This window comes from Theobroma umbraticum, unplaced genomic scaffold (genome assembly GCF_002168275.2).
Source record: "Theobroma umbraticum cultivar Fairchild unplaced genomic scaffold, ASM216827v3 scaffold_56.0, whole genome shotgun sequence".
Taxonomy (NCBI): domain Eukaryota; kingdom Viridiplantae; phylum Streptophyta; class Magnoliopsida; order Malvales; family Malvaceae; genus Theobroma; species Theobroma umbraticum.
The window spans coordinates 8,663,785-8,676,493 of NW_018397256.1; the positions used below are offsets into that span (position 1 = coordinate 8,663,785).

At 36.5% G+C, this 12,709-nt stretch overlaps 1 protein-coding gene across 1 annotated transcript; it reads right to left on the reverse strand.

Annotated features, from left to right (window-relative positions):
- Position 1: 1 nt before the first annotated feature.
- LOC110410371 (Leucine-rich repeat (LRR) family protein) lies at positions 2-1,768 on the reverse strand (the record flags this gene model as incomplete). The annotated part of the gene is made up of 1 exon (XM_021420022.2): positions 2-1,768. A coding segment is annotated over exon 1 (1,290 nt), but the record flags the coding sequence as incomplete, so codon positions are not given.
- Between the last annotated feature and the right edge of the window lie 10,941 nt (positions 1,769-12,709).

Consider the following 12,709-nt stretch of genomic DNA (forward strand, 5'->3'; position numbering starts at 1 on the left):
GTGAAGGTGATGGCACAACAACGGGTGGAGAAGGCACCGGGATTGGCGGAGAAGGTGGAGGTGGGGCGGGTAAAGAAGGTACGAAAGGAGCACATCTAAATGAGCTGCAGTCCACTGGCCTAGACAAGAAAGACTTACATTGCGCCGCGCTTCTTTGCAAAGGTCTTGCAGGCAAGCAATTTCTTCGGTCGTCGAAATCTTGTAAGCTCAAGCAAACTGGTGGCTCTCCAGTGAAGAAGTTGTACGAGAATGTGAAGTTTTGCAACTTGGGTAACTTGCAAATGCTGGCTGGAATTTTACCAGAGAGCATATTATGTGCCACATTGAGTTGCTCAAGGCTGATCATCTCCCCAATTTTGTCAGGCAAAGGACCCATTAACTTGTTGAAGCTAACATCGAAGACAGTCAAGTTTTTGAGCAAACCGATTTCTTCAGGCAAGCAAGATCTGAAACCATTGTTCATGAGAATGATTTCTTCAAGACCTGACATGTTACCGAGACTAGAAGGCACGCATCCGTGGAACTTGTTGTTGGCTAGGACAATAACAGAAACCGGAGAGTTACCAAAGTTGTCAGGGATGTTGAATCTGAAGCGGTTGTGGTTGATGAAAATGGCATCCAAGTCTTTGTCGAAAAGTTCTTTTGGTACGGTTCCTTCGAACTCGTTGAACCTCAGATCCAAGAACTTGAGCTTAGGCAGCTTCAGAACCACGTCAGGAAACTTACCAGCAAACCGGTTGTTGCTAAGATCCAGCTCGAACAGTATCTTCAAGTTTATGAACTTGTGTGGAACAGTACCACAGAAGCGATTGGAGTTGATGTGGAACAATGCAAGATCAGTGAGTAAGCCAAGCTCCTCTGGCAAGTACCCAGCAATATCACCATGGTTTAGATCAATGCCAGCAACGGTCTTGATTTTCTTGTTATCAGGTGCAGGAGCACAGTAAACCCCAGTGTAGCTGCAAACCTCAGATCCAACCCAATTACCTGTGAGATTGAAAGGGTCAGAAAGAATAGCCTGTTTCCAAGCTTGTAAAGCTATGTAAGCATTTCTGAGTCTTGGGTTTTCAAAGACAAGAGATGGGTCAACAGTGACTCTTTCCCCTCTGTCACCAAACTCATCTCTGTAGTAGAGAAGCTGGCGCTGCTTGATGTACAAGACTTCTTGGTCTGTGAGGCCCCCATGGCTTGAAATGGAATGCTGCTCACAGGAACAGAAGCCAATAAAGAGTGAAATGAGCAGGAGGGAGAGATGAGAAGAATGGAGCTTGATATGAGTCTTCTTCTTCATCTCACATGAGACATCTGATTTAACAAATGCCACTTTCTTTTCTTTTATTGTTTCCCTTTGCCTTGGCTCGTCCTTGTCTGTCTCTCTCTCCCTCACTCTCTTGCTCTTGGCAAAGCTTGGATTGCAAATGGGGTTTTTTGCAGAGATGATTATGCTGTTGTTTGTGGTTCACCTCGAGATCTAAGAAGAAAATGTGGGGAGAGGTAACAGAGAAAAGATAGGGATTTTGGGTTTGAGGAGAGAGAGAACGGGTGAGGAGGGTTTTTTCTAGTAGGGATTTTGGAGATATGTGTGTGAGAGAGAGAGAGTCTCTGCCAGAAAAGAAATAATAATTATTCACCAAAAGGACAGCTAAATCACAGCTCAAAGCCCACCAGATTCTCTCTCTTTCTCTCCCTGCCTTCTTTTTTTATAATGTTTCCCTCCTCCTTTATGTTATTTTCGCTCTCATTGCAAGGCTGACTTTATTCTTTCTTTTCTGGCAGAGACTTAAGAACAAGTCTTAAGAACAAGTCCATATAAAAATAGGCAAATGTCACTCAAAACGCTAATTAAGTTTAACTAACAATAATTGTCAACAATTTTTAATTTAAAGTTCAAATAATGTAAAAGTTGTTCAGGGGAAGTCGGTGGATGAGCCATCTTCCGGCCACTGTTTGGACAGGAAAAAAAAGAAGATCCGGCAGGTAGCCTGTTGATATCACGAGATTGCAGTGAAAATTTCACGAGTAATTGGTACTTAAATTTTTGGTGGTGGAATATGAATGGGATAGATGCAGAGAGAGAGAGAGAGGGGAGCTGAGAGACACCCAGACAGTAGATTTTAATCCAACTTTTAAGCTGGGTGGTGGAGTAGTTTTGTTTGTCAAACTCCTTGTAGTAAATGATCTGCCAGTAACGCTCTGTCAAAATGACTTTGCTATCCTCTTTTTCCTCACACATTTTCATTTCTTCCTTTCCATATTCTCATGGACTCCCTCACTGTATACTTTTTGGTGTCACTTTTCACTTTCTTGAGCATCACATTCAAGCTTTCTACTTTAGTTTGCACCATCCCGGTTGCTTGCTGCCCAATCTTTTGAAGTTTGCATTCTCAGTACTTTACACTTTTTAGACAGTTCAAATTTTTGTAAGTTTGAAGGGGCAAAGACAAATGAAAATTTTTCTTTGTTTTGATGGGAAGCCCACCCCTGCTTACAATGTTTTTATCAATTGGTTCAACTTTCAATAGCAATGCGTCTATCCAAGGGCGGACCGATATTGATTGACAGCATTGAAGTGTCAAAAACTTTTACTAATTATATTATTTATATTAAAATTTTATATAATTAATGATACTAATAAATTTTAAAATATTCAAATTTAATTTATCAAAATAAGAGAATTATAAATTTTAAAGGATTATTGTTTATTTAGCTGTAAATAATCTAATTTTTAATGCTAATTATTTGCAAGATTAATGGGATTCTTTTGTAAAAAAATATTGAGGGGGAGAAGGGCAATTTAGACAATGAACAATGAAACAGGTAAGACGTGCATCAGGGGTACGCAAAGAATTTAAGACATGCGTTACATTCATATTAGCATTTATTACGAGACAAAACACCACTAGGCAAAAGTCTTAAGATTTGATTAGAACTCGGATCGAAAGGTCCATGCATGTTAGTCGTCCACATCAGGCTCGATGATGATGATCATTTTTTAAGAAGACACGACCGTCATCAATTTCATCAACACCACCCATCAACATTAATATTACAAAACTACCCTTTTGCATTCGAGAAACCCAAAAAAAATGTGGGTCCCAACCGTTTTACCCCCATCAAAGTGTCTCAATGGAAAAGAAAACGACATCAATCAAGCGAGTGTTTGGCTCTTTTCCGGGACCCACGTGTCACGTCTTGCCCGGCTGGACCGTCGGCGCGGCCTCGAAAAAGAGAGACGGTGGGCCCGCGCTCCCCTGTGGAGTTGCACCGCGTCCGCATCAGCGGCTTCATCATCTCTAATGGAGACTAGGCTAGCTTTTGCTCCTTTTCTTTGTTTTGTTTTTTTCATTGACCGAAACGCCCTTGCCCGAACAACAACACTAACCCCTTTTTACTTTGTTGGACGCGTTTCCGCTTACCTCACACCAACGGCAATCTCCAATTTGGCATTTGCTGCTACTGGTGTGCTGTGTCTTGTTGGGTTTCTGATATAATATGCAACGGATAAAATTCCCTGTTCATACTCTATATTTCAGACTTTTTTCTTTTAATTATCTAAGACCAACGCGGTTGCTTGTAAAATGATTACCGTTGGAATGAGAGAAAAAAAATAAAACGAAAACAATTTACCACTACTGCTACATATGGGTTTCCACTTTGGAGACTGTTGAGTGAGTCATTTGACCAAATTCCAATCCTTTATGTTTGAAGTACACGCTCAATCATTCACAGAAAATTTCAAGTACTTATACAGTCTTTTATAATAATAATGACAGCAAATTGAGTTCTCTTTCTTTTTTCTTTTCATTATGTTAGGGTTGCTTGTACATATCAAATTACTAAAAAGCTTACTTTGATACTTCTTGTGGGATTCTTTTGTTATTATAAAAAAGATTGATAATTTTTTTTATATTTTTAATGCATATGGAAAGTGAGTTCGCAAAACAATTTTTATTTTGCTAGATTTTTTATAATATATTATTTATTTGATCATCAAATATCAAATCGATATTGAGTTTGAATTGTTTTCATTTTCTATATCATGTAAGTACTCGATTGAGTTTTAACGTTGGAGTAAAAATTTGAACTTATTGATATGTTTAATGAGGTCTATGTTTCTTGTCCCTTAAGAGATTGACAATCATTTTTCTTATAAAAAGTGAATCTTTGAAATATTTGCTCACAAAGATGAAAATTTATACGAATTTATTTGATAGCAACATGAATCGTGATGGATGATTAGGACGGGAGGGGGAAACTCGAGTGCAATTTTTTTTTTCCAGCATGAAGCTATGCTATTTGAAGAAAATCTTTACTATGGAATGCAATGGATTAAAAAAATAATATATTTAGTATATAATTTTTTTATTCAAAAGGTACGACTCGACTCTTATTGAAGAAAATAATACAATTTTAGGGTGATGAAATGTGAATGATTTGGATGTTTGATTATTGTCATTTGTTAAAGTAAGCCGTCGGATTATCATGATCCACAAACAACCACCTGTCGTTGCAAATGGTACAATTATTATATTTTTAAAATAAATAAATAAGTAATTGGCCAACTATCTAAAATGTGATGCCCAAAGCATGGCAACATTGGGTAACACGTGTAACCCCTGGACTGACCGGATTTATCGTTTACTAAATTTGAAGAGTCTCAGCTCACCACGATTGAAGATATTTTTCAAATGTCCTCTTCATCCTTATTTATTTTATTTGATTTTTTCTCACTTCTGGGGCCAATGTGAAACATTTGTGGTCTTTCGTCGGAAGTGAAAAAACATTCTCAAGGCCACTGGGAAGATATGAAAGAAGGAGCCTTGTGCTTCTCAACAGTGAGAACTAAGAAAGCAAAGACATGATCTTAAAGTCATAATGTCATTTCAAGTTAATTATAATATTTATGTAGTTATGGAAATTTTTACTTGTTTTCGCATCTTATGGTTGGCACAGTAATTTCCTTAAGTGTACTTACAATATCATATGCCAAATATATATAAAACAAAACAAAAACGAGTGATTCTCAACAATTTAGGATGAAGTTAAATCAGCTGTAAATAATAAGCTACAAACTATTCATCTAAAGTTTTAAAATTTTATACTATTTAAAAAATAATTATTCAATTTGCAACGAAAAGGAATATATTTTCGTTACATTGACCGTATGTTTATACTGAGTCATATTTATATATTCAAATATTATTAAATAATCACCGAAAAAAAAAAGTCAAATTGTTCAGGATAACTATAAAACTTAAACAAAAGTCCTCGGATCATTGTCTGTCGACGGTATTCTCTTTCATTCGACAAGTAGGAAAAGAAGAAGAAAAAATACTCTACTTTCTTCCAAAAATATCATTATCAAGCCAACTTAGGCGCATATTAAATGGCATTTTCAAGCCACTTTAGGGGTAAGTTTATACGGCTGGTACAGGTCACCGAAGACAGCGTGGGACCCGTAATGACACGTAAGAAACGACGCCCATTAGAGCCTGACAAATGCCAGCCGGCAATGCCAGCTATACCTCTCAAGACGACACGTGTCACCTGAAAGCTTCCCCCATTTAGTCACAGAATTTTCCTGCACGTCCCACGTGGCAAATCGACAGTTTCCTGACCTCAGGTTTCGTGGGACCCGAAGAAAGTTCATTCCTTCAATTCCACATGCTCTTAACAAGGGTTTAGGTCGGAAGGGCGTTTAATGCAGTTTGTAGTTAAGCACAATGGGATTAACCCTAATCACTCCCCCGCCAGCTAAACTACAGAAGAAAAGTTTTCTAGTTCTGTATCTTTCTCGATGCTTCTCATGCCCCCAAATTATTATCTTCTTTCCGTTAGCAATGGCAATATTCTCGTGTGGAACAAGAGATACCTGTCTTTTAGTTGATTGACCAAATTGCAGACAAAGTATAGTGATTAATAGAGTTGTGCATGTGGGGTGTTTTTTTTTTTTTGCAAGAATAAGATTAGTACAAATTGATATGGTTCATATCATATATTTCGAAATTAATGATTGAAATAAGTGAAGCAAATGATTTATTCTTATCTTTCTTTTTCTTTTAAGTACTTAGCAAAATGCGAATTGAATTGAATCTCTATTTTGTTAATGATTATGTAAGTTTGGTGTTAAATTTATTTCATATTTATTAGCTGTCAATTATAAATTAAAAATTTAATATTTTTAATTGAATGTCACATGTAATAGATATATAAACTCATTTATAAGAATTTTAAATTTCCTTATCACTATTTGAAATAATAATTAATGAAAATTAACCTTTTTTTTTTGGTAACAAATTAAAATTGACTTGAAATATAGAGATAAATTCGTCTAGATAACATAAACTTGCAAGGGGAATACTAACAGTGAAGGTGAACGTTAAAATTCAACTTTTATAAAGCCCAAGTGGTGGGTTGACCATTCTTTTTCCGTCTCTTTTCTTCTCATTTTTCCGGGAAAACAAGGATGTTTAGAGTGCAAATCCTGCATTTTCCAAACAAATATCTTACGAGGTGGAGAAAGAAAACGTATGCCAGAATTCAAGGCATGCAGTGAACATACATTCACAACATAATCTCCGTAAAATTAGGTCAAAAAGCAAGACTTGACTTGGCAAATGGACTAATGCACGCAAAAGGTGTAACTAAGACGAGGCAAAAGAATTTCAAAACAATAGTAAATAAAGAAACCGCAAGCAGTGGTCTAAAGTCAATGTACATATATAAAAAAGAAAGAAAAGAAAAATTATAAGGGGGGTGACCTTAAAGATTAAGGTTAAGAATAAGCTGCGCAAATTACGGACACAAATTTCCTTTAATTAGGGACTCAAGCAAAGTTTTGTTGTTTACATTTCGTCGGCAGGAAATTAGTTTTTTTGTACAGTTAAAATAAAAATTAAAAAAAAAAAACCAATGCAAAATACATTCTCTTTAATGGGTGGGGTAACTCGACCCACGTGGACCAAGAAGCTTTAACTTACCCTAAAAATGCCAATGGGGGAGGAATGGCAGTGGGCAGTGAGTGCTTGTATGATCAATGCCCCCATGAACATACAGTTGAAGCTGTATTCAAATTTTCCATAAGAATCTTCACCTTTTTCGTTTCATTTACTAGTATTTTTTCCCCTTCCTAATTATTTATAAGGATTTTTGTTTTTGCATTAAAAAAAAATAGTTCTTTATTTACTTTATTCATTTTCCATGTGCATTATGAGTTTTTTCTTTGGATTTATTTATGGGACGATTTTGACCGATATCTTGAGCAGTTTACAACTTGATTAAAACTAGCAATTTTTCATTGGAAAGAAGGAAAATTTTAATTCCAATGATATCATTTTTCTAAACAATCAGAATGGTTGTTGTTAAGATTGTGATATTTAATCATAGGAATTGAGGTTGCTCTTTGAAAAATTAAAACTCAAACAACTGATTACCCAATCATAAGATGAGATTAAGACCCTTCAAAGTGGTCCCTGAATGACAACTTTGTCCTTCGAATGCCATGTGGTGGTTCCTCATCTTATCAACAAAAACTTGGTGCCATTGGAGATAAGATGCTCCCCCTTTACGTAAAGAGCGAAAATAAAAGAACAAACAAACCCTCAAAATCTATTCTTTATGTATTTATTGGCTGTTCCTAGAAAACGTCAACGTTTATTGCGTCCAAATCAGTATCAAAGCCATGTGATCACACCCAACAGAAAAGAAGAATATGCAAAAAAGGGGAAAAAGGAAAAGAAAAAGAGAGAAAGATTGTAGCTAGGCTTGTAGGCAACTTTGATTTGGACATTTGAAACCAGTCCAAGCCACAAACAAACCATCGAATTGCCCCCAAAAGCACAAGGGTGGATGCCGATTTCATTGCCAGTGGTAGCAGAAAGGAATCCGATTCAATTGTAATTGGCGCTTGGAGTTGCAGCTCAAAAACTCATACCACAAGGGCCACAGGCTTAAATGTTATGCCAAAATAAGAATTAATTTAAGAAGATATGGAAGAAAAGAGGGTTAGAGATTAAACTATCTGGACTTGTCATGTTTTCAGTCTCCGCCCAAGTCTTGAACTCATCATTGTGAGACAAGAACTTCCCCCCATAATAACTCCAAAAGATAAACTTGTCCCAAATCTTGTTTGCTTTTTCAGTCCCAAAACCTTGATGATTTTCTAAGACGGCAAAGACCCATCAATTTTGCGTATAAATCGGTAATATCAACAGTCGATGCGTTGATTCTAAGACCATGAACCACCAAGTCTAGTCCCTACGCCCAAATATCATTTGTCCCTCGGCAATGTATGCCCATGAATCTAATATCACCAGAAAACCTGCTCGGCTGGTAGGGAGATAATGGGCTCAAACCTCTTAATATCTCAGAAAAAGATCTAACTGTGTTTGAGGTGCAACAGCAGGAGCTGTTGTTTTCACCGGACCAGTCTATTATCTACCAAGTCTTCATGTCTTTAAATGTTAGTTTGAGATGTAGTATTCTTTGTTTACTTAAAGTAAAAACTAAATCTTGTTTACATTCCAAAAAAGCTCAAACTGTACATGGAATCTTGAATTTCTATAATTGAATTTTTGTTGTATGGCAAGTGTCAGTATCACATTACAACACTTGCACATGAAGAGACCACGGGTCTCTTGTTGCTACTTGTGAAGCTTATACGTTTAGACCATTTGAAGAAGCAGATGTCATGTAAGTGGATTTCAGAGGGAAGCAGCGAAAAAGGAGGTTTGGCAGAAGCTCAATCCCTTTGTTTTCCCAATTTTATCTATGAAAACCTGTCGGCATGTGAGAACAAAAAGTCCTGTAGTATTCAACCTAACCATGGCAAAAGTTAGATTCGCTTTAAACCAGCATTTGGGACCTCGCAACCCACTACAACACAAAAGAAAACTTAAATTGAAAATGCCAGCTTGGGTTTCTCCTACCCGACTTATTTAACAGCAGAAAAGAAAAGGAAAAGAAAACAGAAAGAAGTTGGAAAAAAGGATCAAAGAATTCTTGTGTGTGAAAACTTTCTTTTTCTTTTTTACTCTTTTCGGTGAACATGTTTATGATTGTTTGATTCTTGCTGCAACTAATGCTTAACAGAGAGAATATCAAATGATTAGCCATGATTGGGACATTTTTTTTGTACACCTGATTCCTTAATTAAAAGGTTTAATACTAGACAGAAACTCAAATACAAGAGAATGAACACGTTCTTAGTTTTCACAACTATACTAAGAATATTATTATACATGTGAAGAAAGATGTTGGAAAAAGGAAACCAATATCATTTAGTCACACAAACAACATTACAGATGAAATCAGCTTTGACCTTACGTAACCTGATAACAGATTCATAAGTGGAAACAATAAATTAACACGAAAGGAAAGGACTTGATCCAAATCTTCCAGAGGATCTGAATAGGATGCTCAACATTTTCTCCTTCATCGTCTTTTTGCTTTAGGAAGTTCCTTTGCATCTGTAAAAGTGCGAAGCATCACAGGAATAACTAGGCTTGTAAGGAACAATAAAAGAGGAGCTCTTTTTTTTTTGGGGGGTGTACATGGATACAGAAGAGATACAGGTCAGCCAACACAGGAAATAAAGGCACAGAAAATCCTGTGAGGTCAATTTTTGAGATGGAAGTGGAAAGGTACAAGATTATTAGCTGATGTTGGTCCCACCTGGGAGGGGCGGGGCTCTCGTACGGTACGAGTAAACATTTTTGGTTCAAGCATGGAACCCGCTTTAATATTTACTACTACATTGTGAGTCAGCTTTATGTCTGTTGGCCGTTGATCAGGGTTCAGTCACCGGATGGCTCCACCTAGGAGAACCACCCCAAATATTAAAAAAACTGTAGATTGCTATGAATCACAAGTTCAACCATCTACCAACCAAAATATAAATAGATGATGGGATGTGTGATGTATCGATTTCTTGATATCTTTTGCATGATTGAACATGTGAAAACATCAGTAACTCCCGAATGCAACTCCATGAATAAATTTAGCCGTTGGAACTTAATTAGAATTTTCTAAGAAAAGATCTGATTATGTGACAGAGAAAGCTGTCACATGGAACCCGATCTTCTTTCTAGTTTTTTGTTTTTTGAAAATGTACGCCTTTGTTCAAATTTGCGGACTCTGGCTGCAAATAAGATGCAAGTGGAATGGAAATATCATATGATGTGTGATTCTATAAAATACTGAACTGAAATATGTGATGTAAGTGAACACTTAAACTATGGGCTTCAGAATTAATTGTTTAGAAGGTTCAGAATAAATTTTCTCAGTGCACCTGAAAACTAGTGCATGACAGCTGGAATATGCTGTCGGGATGACAGTTAGTGATGTGGCACAAGTCACTGCCATCTCAGCCTAGCAAGTGAAGGAAAAACAGAACAAGCAGCAAGAATCAACAATATTGACATCATTTGCCCCCACAGGCCACAGTATGCTAAAATTATAAGCTTTATATAATTGCGTATTTGGAAGTAGGAGGATAACAGGGTGTAGTTTAAGTTGTTCAACTCGACACCAAATTCAATCTGAGGAATAAGTATAATAGAAGAAAAACAAGCTTGCTAATCCAATTTCATATTGTAGCAAAACTCCAATCAAGAACATGGATGAACTTCATACTTAGTATGCTTGTATTGCAAGTAAAATTCTAATCAAGAGCATGGGGGAGGAGGAATCACTTATATTTCTCGTGCAGGCAAGACAAAACAAAGCGATGGCAGCCTGACCCAAACCTCAAACCCATGTGATAATCATAGTTAAGGTAACCATGCATGAGATAATTTCTCAAGCAAACAACATGAAGGGGAATACTATTTGCATCAGAAAAAAAAAAAAAGCTGGTCGCAATTAACACTTCCTAATTATTTTTCTCACCTAACTTAATCACCTAAGACAAAATAATAAAGAACACCGTTATTGGCCTTGAGCAGTGCATATGCAAAAGAAACTCTGCTAAACATAGATAACTGACAGCAGTGAAGGTCGGATGCTGTCTGCTAAAGTTACAGACCTCTAAACCGCTAGCCACCCTTGCAACCACTCTAGAGCATAATGAATCAAATTTGTGCAGCTTAGCTTCTATGGCAGGAATCTATGGAAGCTAGTCTAATGGCCTATTCATTCATAAAAGTTCACATGGCAATAGAGGAACTAAGTGACTGCTGGTATTTGGTGCCTTTAATAAACCTTAGCAAATGATACAAATTCTAGCCTTTCAGAATGTTACCTAAAGTGCAGCTCCCTGCATGTTCTGTGTCACTTTTTTGGCCATTGAAAACTTGATCATAATACGTAGGGGCATTTAACAGCAATAGGGGTTTTAACTACATTGATTTGTTTATGCTTTCAAGAGTTACAAGTTTTACATAAATGGCTAATTAACAATAATAAGCTATGACATTACACGGAGTTGAGTTGGAGGGCGAAAAGAAGCAAGGAGTTACTCTAGCAATAGGAGTTAGCTATGAACTTTGACTAACTTTTGTATTACAGAATTATAGCAGTTGGCGTTAAAGAACAGTCTTGGCATTAACAACTGCCATAATTTGTAAGCATCAGAAACATTCTAACTCACAGATAACTTTTACAGTAGCATCTGAATTTACTTGTAAGTTGCGGCATGTCATAGCTGAACCAGTACATCTGTAGAACAAGCAAGTATAATGGGAAATACAGGATGGAAGCATGCTGTCGATACATTGTGCATGGGTATGTTATTCAGGTTTCTGAAGTGTGAACAGAACCCATAAATTTGTAGTTCCACAACTGTATACTTGAACATATAGGATGCCAATATGCGAACCCTATGATACTAAGAAGTTTTCCATGCCGTCCTGGTATTTACTTTAACCAGTTATTGTATGGTTTATTAACATCATCTTAGTAATCAACACATTTCATTCATTTCAAGATGGTCTCTAATGAAAATTTTGGGTCAGGAAAATCATGATTCCATATCTGCAAAAAGAATGTCTTGTAAAATCACGCATAAAAGAAGAGTGCCTTCCTAGTTAAAAGTTAATAGGTCACTGATGACCATTTGCAGTTACACTATTACTGTAAGATCAAGAAAGGCAATTGCAAAGGTGTTGTTTTACTTAAAGACTAAAAGTTACTTTGCAGCATAAGGTGAGAATGGCCCTAAAGATTCCGAATCCAATCTTAATTGTAGTCCTAAAACTTGATGACTACATGAGCAGTTGAATACGTTATCAGAGTGTGTGAAAATACATTTGGAAGTGTTGGATGGACAACCAAATCTTCAAGGCTCTGTATTTAAGTCAAAAACTTTGCCAGAAACTTGTTATTGGCTTCGGCAACTGCTTACTGTTTATATGCAAAAAGTTTGCTGACCAGTTTACAAACAGAAAATTAGGTGTCAAGCTAATTGCAGTGTGAAGAACAAATTATTAAATTAGAAGGAAGAAGGGTACATAGCCATCATGGCCTCAAGAATTTGCTCAGAAGTAGATAGAAACATTTAGTCAGCTCTATGTAGACTTTTACCTTTTCAATTGAATGGCAGCTGAAAGAATTCAAACACCAATGCGCTGACAAGAATGGAAGTTGCAATAAAATTTCAATGAAAACATCTATGAAATTTATCACAAGTAGGAATTCAACCAGAAACATTATATTGAATGGAAAGATCAGCCAATAATCATTAAAAATTCAGCATTAATAAGACATTGTCCAA